The sequence below is a fragment of the Mya arenaria genome, chromosome 9, assembly GCF_026914265.1.
Source record: "Mya arenaria isolate MELC-2E11 chromosome 9, ASM2691426v1".
In the NCBI taxonomy this organism is placed as follows: domain Eukaryota; kingdom Metazoa; phylum Mollusca; class Bivalvia; order Myida; family Myidae; genus Mya; species Mya arenaria.
Genome location: NC_069130.1, coordinates 13129833 through 13152344, shown reverse-complemented (window position 1 = coordinate 13152344; position 22512 = coordinate 13129833). Strand labels below are relative to the sequence as shown.

The window sequence follows — 22512 nt, the reverse complement described above, 5'->3', positions numbered from 1 at the left end:
ACTTAGCCAAAGAAAGTCTTAACTTAGCCACAGTTTAAAAAAAGAAGCTTTATAACTTTCACTGAAATGCAACGTAAATTCTAAATTGATGGACTCTATATTTTACTAAAAAGAAAGTCCATTTCATAACACACTTTTCTAATCTTATTTTCGCGAAAATAACCTATTTTCGTATTTTAGTCATACCGCTTCAAAATAGCACAGAAACGCCCCTGATTGTTACTTTATTGCGCCTCGGTTTCCATGATAATTTTATTACTAGCGGTTGGATAAATACTATTATTAAACGTAACGCTGTTTTACTACGGATATATGTAACGGGTCACTAGGCAGACTATCTAAAATATTTTGTGTCCATTCAAATTGACATTTGCGCGGGAAATACTCAATGTTGACTTCCGGTAAAAAAGTCATGTGTTTTCGTGACCATAAATAGGAAATGGAAACTAAATGGCGAAGAAGACTGACATTTATTTCAATAGGGTTGTTTTATTTTATGAGTGGAGTTGAATATGGTAATTATACTACTTCAATGATATTATTTTACTCTTGGCCTGTCCGGTTTTTATGTGTGTCAATGTAATAAAATGCTATTTTGTAACATCTTGAACCATTGGATCCCATCTTTTCTGATCATTATTTATTAAGTCTGGTTATAATGTTAATCATATGTTCTTAAGTGATCCTGATTGGGGAGGGGTGGGGGACGGAATGCACCCAGTGTGGGGCTCGAGCCCTAGTCCAAATAATTGTATATTGACGGATAGTTATTCCTATCGGGATTCCAGGTTAAAGCATATTGCGTCTATAAAATACCATAAAAACAAGAAATATTACCTGATAATGTTATTTTATATTAGTTCTGTACACAAAAAATAAATATCCAATGAATAATTATGAGAACATAACGATATATACATGAAGGGCACCTGCAAGGCTTCAGTTCACAATTTAAAAACAATCCAAACATTTAGGTCATGACCGAGTTGTTACGATTGTACTTACAAGGTCTATCTTGAAGTTTGTCGGAGGAGGCCGAGTTATTACGATTGGGTCGAGTTGTTCCGCTTGGCATAATTGTGTCGGTCAACTTTTGTTTTATTGGAAAAGTTAATAATGTGTTTTAATGCTTTAATTGCTTGTTTTGTGCAAAATAACTTTTCACTTACATGGTAAAATATGAATATGAACCTTTATTATCCCTTTCAACCATAAAATACTTCACTTAATACAATTTCAATATTTTTCAAATCCACCCGGTTTTTGCACAAACCCGTTTAGACTTTAGGGATTGGAAGAAACCCGTATAACACGTCTATTATTTTCGATTGGTCGAGCCCATGACAGACAGAACACAAGCACAGTGCCCAAACCAACTGAGCTTACTTTGCGCCTGGTTCTCATTCACACACACATCCCTCCAGTTTTTATACGCCCATCTTACGATGGCCGTATTATGGGAACACCCATGGCGGGCGGGCGGGCGGCGGACGGGCGGCTCCACAATGTTGTCCGCTCTCTATCTTGAACATTTCTCATCCAATTTCCACCAAACTTCATGAAAGTGTTTGTTGGTGAAATATCTAGGTCAAGTTCGATAAATAGCCAAATCGCTTTAGGCACTCCAGAGTTATGGCCCCCTGAATTTATCAAAATTGGCCATTTTAGCTTTGTCCGCTCTCTAACTTGATCATTTCTCATCCAATTTCCACCAAACGTCATGAAAGTGTTTGTTGGTGAAATATCTTGGTCAAGTTCAATAACCAGCCAAATCGCTTTAGGCACTCCAGAGTTATGGCCCCCTGAATTTGTCAAAATTGTCCATTTTAGCTTTGTCCGCTCTCTAACTTGAACATTTCTCATCCAATTTCCACCAAACTTCATGAAAGTGTTTGTTGGTGAAATATCTAGGTCAAGTTCGATAACCAGCCTAATCGCTTTAGGCACTCCAGAGTTATGGCCCCCTGAATTTATCAAAATTGGCCATTTTAGCTTTGTCTACTCTCAAACTTGAACAGTTTTTATCCGAATTTCACCAAACTTGCTACTATAAATGTTTGTTGGTATATATTCTTGGCAAAGTTCTATAACCAGCCAGGCTCTTCAGGATTAAAGCCCTTGAATTGGTCAAAATTTGCCATTTTTGCTTTGTCCACTGTCTAATTTGAACAGTTATCATCTGATCTTCACCAAACTTGCTGAAAATATTTGTTGGTAAAATAAATCGGTCAAGTATGATAAAATAATTTTTTTCTACTGTTAATGCCATATTGTGCCAAATCATTTGCTTCTTGAAAAGCTTGCTTCTCAAAGGGCCAATGTGACAGTAAGTTGTCTTAGAATCCAAGAAATTATTGATGGGCGTATTTTGTGAGTGTCACTCTTGTTATAAAATGCGATTTTTTTTGTATGACAAATTCAAGTGTGGCAAATCACTAGGAGTGTTAAAACTAAGGAGCCAAAACCTCAAACACTTCAGCATATGTTGATATTTGCTCAAACACCGTTTTTGAGGACCACAATTTTCATCAGCATTAATAACAGCTATGAGCAATTTGCTGTTGCATGATTGGTTGATTGACATTATCACATGCTGTTATCAATGTATTTGTTTAAACGTCAAAATATTCATCACTTGTATAAGTCCTGGTGGCCTCTGTTTCGTATTTTTTTTTCTTAACTTTACCGGCACATACTTTTTTATATTGTTATTATGTTGTTTTTTCTGCAATTTTGATATCATTTAGTAAAATAATGATAAAATAAGTGTTTTCAGATGCATTATCAGGAAAATTTATGCTTGGTCCAAAAACATGAAATTTAGGTGGTTCTTGAATTGATGAAGTTCTGCATTTAGGATATATCCTATCGTGTTAATGTTTGCAGTACACTTTAACAACAATCATTACACTTTATAAATTAACATAAAGGCATACAAAACACTTTAAGTAAAACATTGTCAGTAGCTCTGATATCCTGAACAGGCTTGTCCAAAGTTTGGAATTTTAATTATTGGCTAGTTACAATTTCTTACATCTTGTCCAAAAACAGTTAGGGCAGGGATAATTCTAGTGAGCGATTTCCGCGATTTCTCGCATAAAAATCGCCCAAATCGCATCCAAATCACATAAATGCTAGATATTCTTGTGCTTTGCCTCCCCTACATTGAATGCCTTTGTATTATCAAGCGTTTTTGCCACCCGGAATAAAAAATTTAACGAGGGTTACCACTGCATTCTAATTGTCTACAATATATCGGAAGCATCAAAATGTCAAATTAGAAAACGTTGTTTGCATTCCTTGAAAAAAAACCTCTAAACCAAAATAAATTATCAGCTTCAAAAACGACAATGGAAAGCCTTAGTTATGACCAAAAAAAAGTCAATGCACCTTTCAGCAAAAATGGCTAAATCCTATTTTTTGCTCAAGTATGATGAGTATTAATGTTCATGATGTCTGAACTGTTAACAAGTGTTTCCTTCTCGCCAACAAGTGTATATGAACAGTGATTTTTTTTGGTGCAATTTACTGCCTTCTAAAGGCTGTTTCCCCTTGTGAAAAACTGTCCATTTTTCCCAATTTTTTTTATATATTTTTCCCAGTTTGATAAATTTATGTCCATTACATAATTTATGAATAACAAGGCAATGAATATCTTGAAATATAAACAAAATCTTGACAATACTTACCGTACTTCTTCACAGCATAATGTATGCATAAAAAAGTTGAAACATGTAAATTTGCCACCATTTAAGTTATTTTGGCCTGATTTTGTGTTTTTCCCTAAGGCGACATTTTTTCCCAATTTGTACGGCACAGGTGGTAAAAATAATTCCAAAAAAAATCACTGATGAATATAGTTACTGTCTGCCTTGTTTAATCACTGCGTTATCTATGTATTACAAAAATTTCACTTAAATTAAAATTCTCTCACCAATTTTGGACAAATGGGAGCAATTCTCTCATTGAAAATCTGACAAAGAATTATCCCTGTTAGGGTAGATAATTTTTTTTGCGTAAATATCTGCAAACCAGTGTAAAAAGACTGCTGACAAAATATCAGATCGCAGATTGTCATATTTACGTTCCAAATTTGATGTTTTATGCATTTTTCTTAAACGGTTTAAGCCATAAAACATCAATTTTGGAATGGAAATATGTAAATATGTCAGCAGTGTTATATCACTGGTTTGCAGATATTTACTCAAAAAGTTGTTCATTCTAAGACAAAAAATAAAAAAAAGTTGTCAAAACTCTCAATCTGTGAGAATGCAGCTTTAAAAAAGCCATTTATTTCAGATTACTTTAATACCATTCTACAAAAAAAAGTTGGAAAAACGGTAAATCTGTGAGAGTGCAGCTTTAAATAACATAGTAAAACACACATTTTGATATTTTTTTAAGTGATCATTTAACTTACAGACTATAAAAACAGTAGGTTAGACGCCTATTTCATAGGAAGGGTCTGGTAACCCGAATCAGAAATTTATATATTTTTTGGCCCAAGTCCTCATCTGATGACTGTTATATTTCAGCTGTGATCCTTCCCACAATATGGCTGTATATCAGCAAAGATTTCGATGCAGAGGAGTACATGCTAGGCTTTCTTCTCTCTGGATACAGCCTAGCGGCCATCATAGCAGGACCAATACTTGGCAGGTATATAGCATGTTATTTATATGCCAAAAAAAACTTATATGTACTTTTATGTATCATGCTTCTGACGCAACGCTAATGGTCCAGAATATATTTTTCCATATTGGGTCAATAATTTTTAAATCGTACCAAAATGGTGTCTTTTTTCCGATTCCGATGAAAAAATGAAACATTTCCCTTATAGTGTTGGCATCTTTATCAAGGTTAGTTTATTGATGTGATGAATACCTTACAGGATTACCGGTAGTAGGTGACTCGTTAAGGGATATGCTGGGCGCAGGAAACCATATAAAGGATTTGTTTTCCTTTGCCTTGTTAATACCGTATCAGGTGGTCTACTAACCCTGTAACTTTAAATATCATATTGGGATTGAATCCGACAAGATCATTTTATTTTATTCCAAAGGTGCACTCTCACAGATTGAAGGTTTTGACAACTTTTTTTTACTTTTTTATGTCTTGGAATGAGCCAATTTTTGCGAAAATGTCTTGAAACCAGTATTATAAGACTGCTTACAAAAGAGCAGATGGCAGTTTTCATATATTTATGTTTGAAAAGTGATGTTTTATGGCTTAAAGCATTACTAATTGCTTTAAGAAGAATGAAATTTTTCGGCAGTTTACTATTGAGATCAATTCTGTTCCATTGCGAGTTATCTGAGTGAATTGAAGGTACTGATGCAAAAATGATTCTGAGATTTCTTTTAGAATAAAAGGTATGTATCTATGTATTTGTTTAGACCATGCGGTCAAGGATAACCCGTAAAAGTGCAAGCACTTATTTCCAACAGATTCCTTTGTTTTTGCTGAAGAGACAATGATGGGATACAAGGAAGTCCGGGTGCGATACCCTAGCACTTTTTCGAAAAGACCGCTTGGTTCTTATAATATATTATGTGCTATGTGTAATGCAAGGTACACGGTGTACAATTTTCAAGGGTTAAACCAGTACTGAGTACACCACTTTTCCAAGCACTACCCTTTAAATGCTTAGCGCCAGGCAACTTTTTACATCTTTTGGTATGACGCGGCCAGGGATCAAACCCACGACTCACTCCGTAGGCGGAAGCTTAACCACTAGGCCACAGAGAAACTGTCAATTTGTGAGAGTGGTACATATTTTCAAAGTCTTAATGTTGACTGTGATGACTGCAGCAGCATCTGTCATGCCAAAAGTAAATAATTTTGATTCGGTTTTCTTAACAGGTGAATCAAAGATATTAAGGTTAATTATTGGTGGTGATGGTTGTGTGGTTAATGCAACAGCCCATTGACTATGGTTTGGAAAATATGTGAAAAATTTGCCATGAGAAACTCAATGATTCACGTAATTACTGGTTGCTATGCAGAAAAGGTAAATGTCTCGAAAATGTTGTGGTGTGTAAGCTTATTTATAAGCGCCTTTGGGCTCTTTGTCGAGTGCCCGATAAGATTGTTAGTGTTTTTAGGTTTTGGAATGTACATACAGAATGTAACTGTGGTAAAACTACCCTGGTTCTTTTAACGCGCACCAGTGTATAGCACTGTCACACAGGACCCCCATTTAATGTCCCTCCTAGAAGATGATTAGTATTTTTTCTAAGTGACGTGGCGGGGAATCGAGTCTGCGACCATGAATTGACAGTCAATTGTACTACCACAGGGCCATGGATCTGCCACCTTTAAATTGTATATACAACGCAAATTTGTTTGTATGTTTGTCACTTATGCTTCTTTTTCATCCTTTTGGAATAAAATAAATCTTACTATTTTCTTTCTGTTTAACGCACTTGTGATATGTTTCAGATATGCTGATAAGACCAGAAAGCCGAAGATTTTGATCATATTTGGAATACTCTGTGAAGTTGCCGGCAGCCTCATGTACTTTGCTGGCATCTCTGTTTGGTTTCTGCTGGCTAGCAGGATGGTGGCAGGTTAGTGAGCTCACTCCTTTTTATTCCTTATGTAATTGGGTAGGCAATATTAATATATATATAACGGCACTTATACTGTCTCGCAAAAGAGATAGCTTTTATAGCAATGTGGAAGAGTGTCAGCCCGCAGAGTGAGAGGTCGTTGGTTTGCACCCCAACATGATTATGCGCATAGCAATTTATGCAGTCTGTTACATTTTGCGCCCAACATTTGGCCTCCTGTTGCACGATTAGCCTCAAGGTCATTGCAAATTGACGTGAGTCTCTGAAATTTGAGGACGAATTTCAAAATGGAGGGGAAATGTGTAACCAGGTATACAATATGTATATAGTGGCACTTGTACTGTCTTGCTATAAGGCTAGCTTTATAGCGACCTGTTAAGAGTGTCCGCCTGCAGGGTTCAAACCCGGACATAATATGGATATAGCAATGTGCATAGCGATTTGTGCAGTCTGTTAAACTTACAATGTCAGAAAAAGACAATTGATAGATTCATATGACCCCAGCTTTGCCAATAACTTTTATATTACAATACAGCCTTCTCTATATGTGGTCTTAAAAAAGAGGATTGTGATGAGAATTGTGCTTTTTCTCTTTTTTTACCTCTGCATGTGAATACCGGTACATGTGCAATTTCAGATAAAAGATATTGTGGATGAGTCTTTAAACTCGTAAAAGTTACTCCATTTGTAATTTAATGCAACACATTACACTCAACACACAATGCTGCATTGTTCTACAAAATTTAGCAGCATTACAATGTTGCAATGAGAGGTGTCATGTTGCAACCAGTAACATATTAACATGTTGCAATCAGTAACATAACATTTGGCTTTAAGTGACATAACTATTTGCAATCAGTAATATAGCATTTTGCAATCAGTAACATTTGGCTTTATGTAACATAACATGTTGCAATCACTGACATAACATTTGGCTTTATGTAACATAACATGTTGCAATCAGTAACATAACATTGGGCTTTATGTAACATAACATGTTGCAATCACTAACATAACATTTGGCTTTATGTAACATAACATATTGCAATCAGTAACATAACATTGGGCTTTATGTAACATAACATTTTGCAATCAGTAACAACATTTGGCTTTATGTAACATAACATTTTGCAGTCAGTAACAACATTTGGCTTTATGTAACATAACATGTTGCAATCACTAACATAACATTTGGCTTTATGTAACATAACATTCTGCAATCAGTAACATAACATTGGGCTTTATGTAACATAACATTTTGCAATCAGTAACAACATTTGGCTTTATGTAACATAACATTTTGCAATCAGTAACAACATTTGGCTTTATGTAATATAACATGTTGCAATCACTAACATAACATTTGGCTTTATGTAACATAACATGTTGCAATCAGTAACATAACATTGGGCTTTATGTAACATAACATGTTGCAATCACTAACATAACATTTGGCTTTATGTAACATAAGATATTGCAATCAGTAACATAACATTGGGCTTTATGTAACATAACATTTTGCAATCAGTAACAACATTTGGCTTTATGTAACATAACATGTTGCAGTCACTGACATAACATTTGGCTTTATGTAACATAACATTTTGCAATCAGTAACAACATTTGGCTTTATGTAACATAACATGTTGCAATCAGTAACATAACATTTGGCTTTATGTAACATAACATGTTGCAATCAATAACATAACATTGGGCTTTATGTAACATAACATGTTGCAATCACTAACATAACATTTGGCTTTATGTAACATAACATGTTGCAATCAGTAACATAACATTTGGCTTTATGTAACATAACATGTTGCAATCACTAACATAACATTTGGCTTTAAGTGACATAACTATTTGCAATCAGTAATATAGCATTTTGCAATCAGTAACATAACATTTTCTATTCAGTAACATAACATGTATTACCAGTAATCTAACATTTGCTTTTGAAAAAACACACACCTTGTATTCAGAAAAATAACATTTTGCATTCAGTAACATAACAGATTGCAATCAGTAAAATATATTTTTGAAATCAGAAACATTACATCACATGTTAACTGCAGGTATAGGTGGGGGAGTGGAGGCGGTTATTTTGGCGGAGGTTACAAGGAACACTGAGACAAAATCACGCACTGGCACAATATCCATCCTTGTGTCCATAAGACAGACAGGACTTCTTGTGGGTAGGTTGTAGTTTCCACTACCTACTAATCTCTGTTAGTCCTTTTTTTAAATTAAAGGTATTAGGCTTGATAAGAATAGTTTTGGCTCGTGCAGCAAATGCATATATATGCTTGAACTTCAGAAAAGAAGTTTCATGGAAAGGGTATTATGTAGCATTGATGTTTTGCGGGCTTAGTACAAGGCAGTTGTAACATAAGATGAATAAAGAAAGTGTTATAACAGTCTTGTTCTAAGGCCTTGATATGTGTGCTGTAAGATTGTATAAATTTTGCAAAGCACTGGAAACGATTTTGATAACACTTTACTGTTGTATAACCAACATCAACAATACTTTACAGTTGTATTTCCACCATGGACAATACTTTAACTAACATGTTCCCACCATCAAGAATACTTAACCGTTGTATTCCCATCATCAACAATACTTTACTGTTGTATTTCCACCATCTACAATACTTTTCTGTTGTATTCCACCAGCAACAATACTTTACTGTTGTATTTCCACCATCTACAATACTTTTCTGTTGTATTCCACCAGCAACAATTCTTTACTGTTGTATTCCACCATTGACAATACTTTACTGTTGTATTTCCACCATGAACAATACTCTACTGTTGTATTCCCACCAAAAACAATACTTTACTGTTGAATTTACACCATCAACAATACTTTAATGTTGTATTTCTACCATCAACAGTACTTTACTGTTGTATTACCACCAACAGCAGTACTTTACTGTTGTATTTCCACCAACAGCAGTACTTTACTGTTGTATTTCCACCAACAGCAGTACTTTACTGTTGTATTTCCACCAACAGCAGTACTTTACTGTTGTATTTCCACCAACAGCAGTACTTTACTGTTGTATTTCCACCAACAGCAGTACTTTACTGTTGTATTTCCACCAACAGCAGTACTTTACTGTTGTATTACCACCATCAGCAGTACTTTACTGTTGTATTTCTACCAACAGCAGTACTTTACTGTTGTATTTCCACCATCAACAATACTTGTACTGATATTGTTTAAAGGTTCCATACACAAAGAATAGTTTACCTATACACTTCAAAAATCATTTCTTCTTGTTCTGAATATCAATTTGACCCCCCCCCCCCCCCCCCCAGTAATTTACTAATGTATTTCTAACATTATACTACTTCTTATTAGTAGTCCTCCTACAGTTTCACCAAGGGGGACTTCAGATTTACCCTCCTCTGTTAATTTGTCCGGAAAATCTGGACGCTACATTAAATCAAGAAGCATGAACAATCGGTTAAGTTAGTTTGTGTATAAGGGGCTATAAGGGGATTATACAGGTCATTTAATACTTTGTTTAACAACAGTTGTTGATCCTATGGCAATGAAACTAGTGATACTAACACTTTTTGACAGGATCTTATTGTAACTCAAAATTTTATAAAATCTGCATTCATAAAGCTTGGCATGTAAAAGAGAATATGAATGTCATTGCCAATGTATTTCTGTCAACCTTGTAAAAATTAGAGATGGAAGCGAATATCCGAGTATCCGGATATCACGCAAGTATTCGGATACCAAAATGGGTATTCGAATATTCGTTAAGAACATAAAATAGATCCTGCAATTACTCAAGAATTGCAAGCTAGGTATATGAAACTTTTTGTACAAGTTGTTTGGGAATGATGAATAAATTGTACACACCATTCAAAGTATTGTAACTATATAACATAACTTGTGACTTGTTTGTTTTTCCAGGACCAGGCTTGAATCTATTTCTGCGGGAGATGAATTTTGATGTAGATGGATTCCATGTCACAAAGTACAATGTGCCTGGGGTATGTTTTTTTAGAATTTCAAAGAACTGTATCAGTATTTTTTTATTATTGTTTTTTTTTCTTCTTTTTTGGAATGAAAGAAATACAGTCTTCCTGTTAAATCCACATTTTGAAGGTTATTTTGAATACGGAGTAAAAAAACAATATTTGTTTAGAGTTACCTGACCCCACCTACGAAATAAGTGCAAACTAAATCACTATTATAGTCCGTTGGCAATAAAAAGTAACAAAAAAAAGGAAGTTTTTTGGTGTGTTTTAATATGTTGCTTTAAACCTTCAAAGCTTTATACAGAGTATTGCTTTAAAGCTGTTCCCCACTAATGACAATAACATTATTACATAAAAAGGCCTCCCTACCCAACCTATTATTGAAAAGGATGTATCCCTTACCAAACTATTTGTTTTTGCCTGTGTTTTTTTTTATGCCTCAATTCTTTTTATCTTTACATTTGTCATGTCTTAAAGCTGCACTCTCACAGATTTACCAATTTAACAACTTTTTTTATTTTTTGTCTTGGAATGAGCCAATTTTTGCTTAAATCTCTGCAAACCAATGATATAAGATTACTGACAAAAATCAGATCGATTATTTTAATATTTCCGATCGAAAATTAATGTTTTATGGCTAAACCGTTACTAACAGTTAAAGAAAAATGCATAAAACATCAATTTTTGAACTTAAATATAAAAATATGCGGTCTAATTTTTTGTCATCAGTCTTTTATGACTGGTTTCCATGAATTTTCACAAAAATTGGCTCGTTTCAAGACCAAAAAAAAAATAATGTCAAAACGTTCAATCTGTGAGAGTGCAGCTTTAAAACTGTATCAAGTTTCATTCAGTCCATAGTATTCAGTGATCGAAATTAGCACAAGCCTGCAAGCCCTGGATTCTAAAATGCTTCCAAAGCTTGGTCAATTTTCTTGATTTTATATAGTAGGGCTTGTTGAAAGATTTTTATGCCAAACACTTAAGTGTAAGAATTCTGTCTTATGCATTCTTAAGTCTAATTTCAAAGACTAAGTAGTATACATTTTCTTTTGCTCATTTAAAAGGGTTTATCTTTGGCCCTAAGGCTTGCCTTCTGTTACTTTTCTGTTGTCTTGATATTGGGTGTAGCCATATTTTGGAAATGGCAGGGTGCTGCAGAAAAGAGACAGGGTGCTAAAGTGTTATAAGAACTTGAATATTATGAATTTGACAGAAAATGTTTGGAATGGCGTTTATTTAAAGTAATATAAGGTTTCAAATGTAAAATATGTAAAATTTGTATCTATAATCATAGTAGATGTTTTAATCAAAACAAAATAAATATTTGATACTCTGGAACATTAACTTCTATGAAGGCAGAAGGGTGCACATGCTGCTCTCCATGAGGGCAGAAGAGTGCTTCCAAAAATAGGACAGTGTGCAGCACCCTTCCATAATATATCATAGCTCAACCCCTAGGATATTCAATAATTCTCTTCTTTATCTTATTTCAGGCATTTATGGCATGCATGTGGGTCATTCAGATGTTTATCATCTTCTTCCTTTACACTGACTTGCATAGAATGAATGTGAGCTCAGTTGTTAATGAGCAGGTCAAAATTCGTGATGAAAGTTCAAGGTCAAAACATAATGTTTGTTACGATTATGATGAAGATATCTATAAAGAAATTGATTTTACAGAGGACTGTGATAAGAAATCTATAAATAGTGCATTTGGATCAAGGTCACCAACATCTGACCCGGATGATCTAATAGAAACAGCTGAAGGTTTTATTGAAGAAGGTCAAAGGTCAAGGTCACATACACCATCCTCTTTAAATAGCTTTTCAGTAAAGGCTTACTCAGAACCAAATAGTAGGCCTGTAAGCAGGTCAGCTAAAAGTATTGAAACAAATAAAAGCCAGAAAACATCTGCTGCTATGGTAACCGATTATGGATCGATAGATGGGGGCTCTAGTTGCTATGGAAATGAGGGAAGGAGCAGACAGGGTAGTCATGAATACATTGAAAGCCAGGAAAACAAATTGGTAGACTATCTACAGGGGAAGTCAAGACTTAAATTTATGTACCAGGGTATGTGCTTAATGTGTTTTGCTTTTTTATAGTGTCGCCTGCAAAGCATGGCAGACATATCAGCATAATTTGTAAATGACTTGTTGAATTGTTGTAGTCCACAAACTTTGTTTGCACTTTGGTCATCATGTGCAATAGATGACCCCTATGGATAATGGGTTCTAAAGGTCAAAGAAAAAGGTCATGGTGACCTTTACTAGAAAAATGATAGATGCCTTGACAGGCGACACATATTATTTTTGGAATTCTAGTCTTTCCACAAAGTCAATTCTATGACAGAATGGCTGTTTTCTTACTGTTATTGGATGTCATATGTACTGATATTTTTAATAACATGTTGCATCAACAAATAAACACGAATGCATGCCTGCATGCGCTGTGGGAACTTGCTACAAAGTGTGAGGTTATGTGCATATAAACTAGTTTAAATCCCAAGTGAACTCGTCTTTCAGTGAACTCCTGTTTCACTGACGGTTTATATGCAGTAATCCCATCATTTATTAATAAAGCTATTTTGGTGTTTGTGTGGTCTGTGTATGGTGTTTGTACAAGTGTTGTTTGGGTCCTCACCCTGTACCTCTAAACAGGGCTTATAGTTTTGACTACTGGGCTTTTCCCTGAAGATTTCATTCTATAATTGGAAGATGTGATAAAACAACACAATGGTAAATGACTCTGATAGTATATTGGAACCTTGGATGGGTAAACAGTAGAAAAACGAAGGGTGAGAGTGGTTTAGGTGTCGGCCTCTCATCCAAGAAGCTGTGGGTTTGGTCCACTATAAGGGTACTTTCCATGGCCTTACAAAATAGATACCAGTGTTTTGGGCCCCTACCTTGTGCCTCTACTCAGGGCTTTACTTGAAATATTGAAATGGGTTTGTTTCTGTAGTTTTTATTGTCATTATATTTTAGTTAATTTCCAGAGTATGTAAGAGAAGAAGTGGTCTGTGTGATAGCAGTGCAGTTCAACAGTTTCTTCAACCAATTAGCACTCGAGGTATATTACGGCTTTTTACCTATTAGTATGCATGATTTATTTATTATGATCATATTTTATTAAAGCCAGGTTTTTAGAAGGGCAGGGTGGTGCAGAACAGCTAAATGTGAGAAGGGCACATTGCATCGGGCTGTGAAGAACTGTTTAAATTTGACACAAAATGCTGTAAATGCGTTTAAACAAAGTACAGTAGTTTTCTGTTTCAACTGCTAGACATATTAATGTATAATAAAAAAAAATAAGCTTTTAGATAAAACAAAGAAATTTTATGCCCTCCTTCCTTCGAAGAAGAGAGGTATATTGCTTTGCACATGTCGGTCGGTCGGTTTGTCGGTAGACCAAAGCTTGTCCGAGTGATAACTCAACAATTCCTGGACATATGATCATCTAACTTAACATGACGGTTGGGCCTGACCAGTAGATGACCCTATTGATTATAGGGGTCATCGGGTCAAAGGTCAAGGTCGCAGTGACCTTTAATGGTAAAAGGATGTATAAGTTTGTCCGAGTAATAACTCAACAATGCCTACACCCATGGTCCTCAAACTTGACTTGGAGGTTGGGCATGACCGGTAGATGACCCGTATTGATTTGGGGGGTCTTTGGGCCAAAGGTCAAGGTCACAGTGACCTTGAGTGATTAAAGGTTGTCCGAGTGATAACTCAACAATCCCTGCACCCATGGTCCTCAAACTTGACTTGGAGGTTGGGTCTGACCAGTGGATGAACCCTTTTGATTTTTTGGGTCACAGTGACCTTGAAGGCAAACTCGACAATTCCTGGACCTATAGTTACCAAACTTGACATGAAGGTTGGGCCTGACCAGTATATGATTTTAGGGGTCATCAGGCTAAAGATCAAGGTCACAGTGACCATTTACGTGAAAAAGTTATGAAAGCGTCTCCCACTGATATCTCAATAGTACCTGGACCTATGGTCATCATACTTGTGATGGAGGCTGGGCCTGACCAGTAGATAACCCCTATTCATTTTAGGAGTCATCGGATCAAAAGTCAAGGTAACAGTGACTTTTAAATGTTAAAATGTTGTTCCAGTGATTACTTAACAATGCCTGAACCCGAGGCCCTCAAACTGGACTTGGAGGTTGGGCCTGACCTATAGATTACCAATTTTGATTTTAGGGGTCTGCAGGTCAAAGGTAAAAGGTTACTAATTCACTGCTGTAGAGAGGATACATTTTTATCTACAAATATCAGTCATCATCTGAACATGAATAAAACTGTACCTACTATCCCCACACTTTGAATGGTCATAATCTTAAAACTGCCTCAAATGCATCTAATGACAATGACAAATTAGCTGTTATTTCGGTCCATGCATATTTCATTCAATTGTCCAAATAATACTGACAACATGGAGCTCAGGAGGGGGGGAGGGGGCATAATTTTTGACAAACATCTCTTGTTTTTATTATCTTGAACATTCGATTCTGAAAAGGCAAAATGTTGCAGCACTGATTTAAGTTTCTTTCTGAATGTTACCATTAAACTGTTATATGCGTATGAATATTTTATGCTACCTATCCGTTCTGGATTCCTTGCTTTTGTCTGGTTATAAGGTTGTCACAAACTTAGTCAAGACTACGAAATATCCATGTTTACGAAATAATATTTTACAGGTAAAGATATGACTGACGTTTTGAATTATATTTGTTTACGTCATTAAATTTTTAGCAAAGACGTTAGATGACCAATTAGAGAATTGACCAATGTATACCTTTTATTTTTGTTTCCATTAATAACCAGGTCATTGCAAAGGGCATCCGCGCAGATGAACATCACTACAGTCCATGCTAGCAGTAATCTCGTCGGAAATATGTCTACGGCTGAACAATACACGGATTCCCTTGTAGCGAAAGTTCCCTCGTGGGCATCATTACTTCTGACGTCATTTCTTGTGACGTCATTTTGTTTAGGGATCACAGGTAACATCGTGGTTTTATTCGCCCATCGAAAGCTTACCCAGCCGTCTGTTACAGATTGGACAATTTTCTATTTAGCTGTCTCCGATTTACTGTCATTACTAATATGTGCTCCTAGTTTTGTGATGGACACCCATTTGTTGTGGAACATGTACATGCCATCTTTTATGTGTAAAATACATTACGTAGTGTTATTAATGAGCTTCTCTTTTGCAAGCACGCTTACTGCTCTGACAGCATTTGTTAGAGAAAGAAAAACAACCAAAGGGAAGGACTTATTTACGGCGAAACAAGCTACGCACCTGTATATCACGATACTATTGGTGTCTTTTCTAATATCTCTATTTGCCTTAGTAAACAGGCATACTGATCGTTGGGGATATTGTGTAATTAACAAGGAAAGTAAAACCATCAGGCACCTCAATGCTGGTTACATTTTCATCGCATTCCTAACAAGTACAGTGGTAATTGTTTGCTATACAAGAATAATATTGTTTTTTCGACGTCACATAAAACACATGGATTCCAGTTCATCTACAACATTTTCCAGAAGCAACAGGCGGCTAATGAGAACTAACAAGATGATGGGCCTCGTAGCAATGGTGTTTGTTTTATCATATACTATCCCAACGGTCATGCATCTACTTATTTTTATAGTAAAGACAGAGTCAACCGCATGGAACACTTTAGTCTTTTTGCTGTTGAGACTGTACTTCATAAACAACTTCGCTAATCCATACTTGTACTTCGCCCTGTCGCCGTCCTTCAGAATTAGAGTGAACCATTTATTACCTTGTTTGTCAAAAAAAACATGATGAACAGTTTGACGAAAATACATTGATTCGTTCATTTGTGCGAATAAACTAGTAATGATACCATTAGTGAGGTGCTTATTTGACCATGTTACTAAAGTGAGTGTTAATCTATTTAAAATAGGCCTATTTCGGGTTATGAAAGGTCACAAGTACCAAAATCTTTATTTTTAAACTATGAAGTACTAATAATATTGAAGATAAATATCATTTCTACTATGTGGTTATAATACTTAATTGTGATGTATATGTATGTATTCATTCATCACATATTCAATAATTAATTTATGATCCATTTAGAAAATAAGCAATGGGGTAATTATAAAATATGATAATACAATGAAAACTGCAGGAGCATGCCCAGTAGTCAAAACGTTTAAGCAAACACCATTTCGCATCTCGCAATGTCTTAGGAAAATGCTCACATTTGTTTGAAAAGAACATTAATATTGTATATGACTATGTAATATATGAGCCTTATAGTTATTTGAATGCATTATGCAGATAATAGTATGGTTACACAGTTCTCCTTAAAAATAATGTCATAAAATAGTAACAAGTCCTGTTTCGCCTTTTCAAAATGCAATGTTAAGACATATGTAAAAAGGAGAGAATACCGCAGTAATCGTGATTTGAATAAAGCTACACTGATTTTAACAGCTATGCTTTCATTGAAAAGTTACAGAAAGTCACTATTTTATTTGTATAAGTTTTCTGTATGTTAGTATTATGATTTATCCATTAACGCAGCATTGATTTATTCTACATGGCATTATCTTTGCTTTTTCATTCCTATTTGGGACTGAAGGCCTTAAATTACAATACATCTTTGTTATGTTTGTATTCTCAGTGTGTGTATACTACGTGATAAATTACGTCACAAATGCTACATCTAAAGGCAGCATTTTTATTCGTATAATGGCTTAAAACAAAGATAACTTTTCTTTTTCTTAACCATTTTAAATAAAAAGGGCAGTCTATGCCGCTTAAAGAGCACCGCCTTCGTTTTATTACCAGAGTTTGATCTGGTGATTAGTTTCCTCAAACACTTCGACAAACCTCTTTCCAAAAATGTTTTGATAGTGCTACATTAGGCGGCGGTTTTGTGAAAAGGTTTGTCGAAGTGTTTTAAGAAACTTAACTCTCAATCAAACTCTAGTAAAAACACAAAAGGCAGGGCTCTGTAAGCGGCGTAGACTGTGCCATGTTTCATTTAAAAGGATGAATGTTATCTTTGTTTAATCTTTTTATTTGAAGCAATATATTGCTTTCCGACGTAGCATTTATGACTTAATTTATCTCGTGGTATACACACTCTATATTCTGTTTACTCAATCGTTTCTGTTTTATATTGATTTAATGTCGATTTATCTTTCGTATGATTTCTGTTTGTATTTGTTATGTTTTTTATTTATCGTTATATGATTATTGTCTGTACTTGTGTTTGTATTTATTTTTATGTTTATTTCAAGGCAAGGTCTTATTCCATATCATAGTTTTGAATTATTTCATAGGTGGTGTCAATCAATTGTCATTGAAAGGTGTTATTGTTGTTGCGTTACGTTGAATTACTATGTACATTGTATTATTTTTTCAATTTGCTTAATTGTATATCAGCCGCTCTGATGACCTAATGACTATTGATGCTATCACTATTAAAACACAGTTGCATATTAGCTTTATTCGGTTTCATAAGCTGGAATGAGGTCACGTGCTTAACTGCCATCGTTAATGACATACGTTCTTTAATAAAAACATAAGCAGCCAGGAAATCCCAATTAACGGATTTCATGTTGAAGTTCTTATTGTTTGCCTAATTTGAATTGTACTTACCATTGTTATGATTAACGAACGTTTACAACTTGCTGTTCGCTTTTTTCAACTTATTTCATTTAATTGTTTTTAGATTTATATTGCATTGTACTTTTGTTAAGAAAAAGACGTATTTAAATTAAGAACTTTTCACAATGCCTTATCATTAAAGAAGAAATTGTTTGGCCATTGAAGATATTTTCAAAAGAAATGTACCTACCTTGGTGCTAAGTCTTGCAATAACTCCATCTGAAGTTAATTCTGTGCGGGACACAGACCGTACAGGTCTGAGTTGTTCCAGTTTAAATACGTTATATCTGTGGTTCGAGAAATTTCATCTTCGTCTAATAAATAAATCCATTTTTTCTGACTTCACAAAAACAGAAACAGTTATTTATTATTCTCTGAAGATAGCACGACAGGTTGTATTTTATCTATTATATATAGATATACATATACGAGTATATATATATATATTCGTTATTATCACGTTTATATTCAATAACCATATACAATGAGGTAAATATTAGAGTAGTCAGTTATATTTACTACCAACACATATTAGGTTATAAAAATATTATATTTGCAGTTGAAAAACGTAAACGATTTCGGTAGTCCTACTGTAATGTTCTTGTCAAAGATTTTCAAGGGAATAACGAGTAAAAACGATCTTTTGATCAAAATGTTTGGTAAAAACGTATGGAGAAAATAACAACACAGATTAAACATTCCTTAATGGATTCTTCCCGTAATATAATATTTAACAAAAAATGTCAATACATAACACACAGGGTTTTCTTAATAGTGTACATTCGGTAAAGCAAATAAACGCAGACTTTTAAAATTTCCATCAATGAATGGTATAGTAAAGAATAAAACTAAAATAAATAATCATACCAACTTAAGGTCTTGGTTATTGGAGTTATTTCACCGATGTATCTAATGTCTTTAAATGGGGTTTATAATGGAATTTCAAATGGATTGTTAACAATGTTTGTGACCGGACGTGTCAGGAAATAATAAGATCTTATACTATACATAACTGCTTATAGCTGAAATATTAAAAACATGTCCGTCTACATTATCAGATTATGCAATAACGAAAGGAGGAAATATCAGGTGTTCAGTGTTAAACTTTAACATTTGTAAATAGTTCTCCACAAATATGTAATAAACATCAAAAAAGCTGTCATGGCCATTCTTGAATGAGTTCATTGTGTAGGTAAATCCAATAGATTGATAACATATTCTTCAAACACTACACTTACTTTTTAAAGCTGAAATTTTCGTCCAACACTGTGGACATCATCAGAGCAACTGGCCTGACTATCGCTCACTCGCAGCTCTGACACTCGGGACTTCCCGCCGAATTTCCGTAATCCGGCGAAAAGTGGGTTGTAAATCCCAGAAAGGAAGGCCCCCTCGTCCCGGTTCATAACTGAAAGAATATTCGTGACAAGTACGGTCAGGAGACCTTAAAACTAGCGAGAAAATGGGAAACAACTGTAAAAAGTTTAGCGAGACATCGAAATCATTTGGTTTTCTCCCTTCGTTGCAAAGATGAGAATTTGACACCTCCCAGTCTAAACTTGAAATGCCCTATCAATACGGATAACGCCAGAAAGATGGTAGATCGAGCAAGAAAGGGGTTGTTGAATGAAAGAATACGTGTTAATAGCAATAAAGTAAGTGTTTTGAAAGTAAAATCAGCTGATTGTGAGCTTGTTTTGAAAGAGAAGTTGCCTAGCGACGACCTCCAACAGGTGCGAGATCTCGTTGACAGATCGCGAGAACAGGAATTTTCATGCACAAAATGGCGGCACACAGAGAAACTTTCACGTTGGCTATCTAAGAAAAAGGAGTCATCGGAACCAGATTTATCTGGTAGTCAGCTCAAAAAATGGGTAAGAAACATTTCATCCGTTACACTTTCCCCCACACAAGAAAAAGTACTGTCTAAAGGTCTGAACTTTGCAGTCTCCCCAGAAAATGTACCGGTGTCAGAGTACATTTGTGCCACGGAAAAAGTATGCTCATTTCTTGACAATAATGAGGCGGATATTGTGCGAACTGAGGTTGTTGGGTTACTAAAAAACGCCAAGTTGTCGAAAGGGAACATTTCTAAGGAGGAAAGAGTGGCTTTGAGAGAGTTGTCAAAAAATAAGGATATCACTATTCTCCGAGCCGACAAGGGTAAGTCCACCGTTGTATTGGATACCACTGACTATGAGGGGAAGGTGAGAGTGATGCTAGGTGATGGACGGACGTATGTGAAGTTAGATAAAGACCCCACATCAAATTATAAGAGGAAGTTGGTCTCTATATTGACAGGCTTCAAAAAAGATGACAAGATTACAGAAGGACAGTATAGACATTTATACCCTACAGCAGAGCAGGTACCTAGAATGTATTGCACTCCGAAAATTCACAAGGAGGGGAACCCACTCCGACCGATCGTCGACTATACAGGATCTATCGGTTATAACAGCTCGAGGCTGTTAGCAGATGTATTAGGTCCACTAGTGGGATTAAGTGAGTACCATGTGAAAAACTCTAAACATTTGTCAGACTCGTTGAGTACAGTGATGATTGAAGACAACGAAGTGTTTGCCTCACATGACGTGGTGTCACTTTTCACCAACACCCCCATCGACAAGGCCCTATCAGTCATAAGAGACCGCCTAGAGAAAGACAAGACCCTAAAAAAGAGAACCAAGCTGAGTGTGGATGACATCATGAATCTAACAGACTTTATTTTGACTACAACATACTTTCAGTTCAGAGGTGACATATACCAACAAAAGTTTGGCACCGCTATGGGAAGTCCAGTATCTCCGATAGTGGCTAACCTGTATATGGAGTTTTTGGAAAGAGAAGCCATTGCAACTGCTCCGGTGACATGTAAACCAACCTTGTGGAAACGCTACGTAGATGACATATTAGAGAAGATTCAGAGAGGACAACTACAGAACCTCACTGACCACCTCAACACTGTAGACGTTACCAATAACATCAAGTTCACCCACGAAGAAGAAAGCAACGGGGCTATTCCATTCTTGGATACTCTCATCACCAGGAAGGAAGATGGTAGTATCAAACTGCTAGTATATAGAAAGAAAACCCACACGGACCAATACCTGAATTTTTCATCCCACCACCCAATACAGCACAAGCTGAGCGTTGTCAGAACTCTATTAGACAGGTGCTACAACCTCGTCACCGAAACTGAAGATAGTGATAAAGAGGAAGAACATGTAAAACAAGCTTTAGGCCAGTGTGGGTACCCTGATTGGACAATAAAGAGGGTTAAGACCGAGATTTTGAAAAGAAAAAATGAAAACATGGACAAGAAAAAAGTGAAACATACAGATAGAGACAATAAATCTAAAGGGATGGTGGTTATTCCGTATGTGAAAGGGCTATCTGAAGCAGTGAGCCGGGTGTTTAATAAACATCGAGTCGCCACGGCCATGCGCCCACATCAGACACTACGCAACATCTTAGTGCACCCCAAGGACAAACAGGAAACAACAGAGAAAGCAGAAGTAATTTACAAAATACCTTGTAAAAATTGTGATAAAGTCTACGTGGGAGAATCGGGGCGAAAATTTGGAATAAGACTGAATGAACACAAAAAAGATTGTGAAACAAACTCAAATAAGGCATTTACTAGATCAACTAGAAAACAATCAGAATCGACAATAGAAAAAAGTGCAATCACAGATCACCAGAACATAAATAATCATGAAATAGACTGGGAGGGGGCACGCGTAATAGAGAGAGAATCAGACTGGAGAGTGCGAAAAACGAAGGAGGCTATCTGCATCAAAACTGAGGGGGCAGTTATGAACCGGGACGAGGGGGCCTTCCTTTCTGGGATTTACAACCCACTTTTCGCCGGATTACGGAAATTCGGCGGGAAGTCCCGAGTGTCAGAGCTGCGAGTGAGCGATAGTCAGGCCAGTTGCTCTGATGATGTCCACAGTGTTGGACGAAAATTTCAGCTTTAAAAAGTAAGTGTCATGGCCAGTTTGATGAAAAGATGTTGAAGTACCTATAGATATATCGTGGTGTATTATATATGGCGCAAAGGTAAGCAAAGGAACACACACGCGCGCGCACACACATACACATATACACACGTGCGTACGCACGCGCACACACGCACACACACACGCACACACGCACACACGCACACACACACACACACACACTATATATATATATATGCTTTTTGACTTAAAGACTTTTTGAATGTTTTTAGCACAGAGTTACTGATATATTTATATATAATTTGC

At 35.8% G+C, this 22512-nt stretch overlaps 2 protein-coding genes across 2 annotated transcripts; both read left to right on the top strand.

Moving 5' to 3' along the window:
- Positions 1 to 384: 384 nt before the first annotated feature.
- LOC128245750 (uncharacterized) lies at positions 385 to 16167 on the top strand. Its single transcript, XM_052963978.1, has 8 exons — positions 385 to 515; positions 4536 to 4659; positions 6442 to 6569; positions 8651 to 8770; positions 10507 to 10586; positions 12071 to 12650; positions 13576 to 13649; positions 16141 to 16167. Exons 1-8 carry the CDS (start codon positions 440 to 442, stop codon positions 16165 to 16167), a joined length of 1209 nt encoding a protein of 402 aa, XP_052819938.1. The 5' UTR covers positions 385 to 439.
- Positions 16168 to 19839: 3672 nt separating this feature from the next.
- LOC128245749 (uncharacterized) lies at positions 19840 to 22224 on the top strand. Its single transcript, XM_052963976.1, has 2 exons — positions 19840 to 21490; positions 21584 to 22224. Exons 1-2 carry the CDS (start codon positions 19840 to 19842, stop codon positions 22222 to 22224), a joined length of 2292 nt encoding a protein of 763 aa, XP_052819936.1.
- The last annotated feature ends 288 nt before the right edge of the window (positions 22225 to 22512 follow it).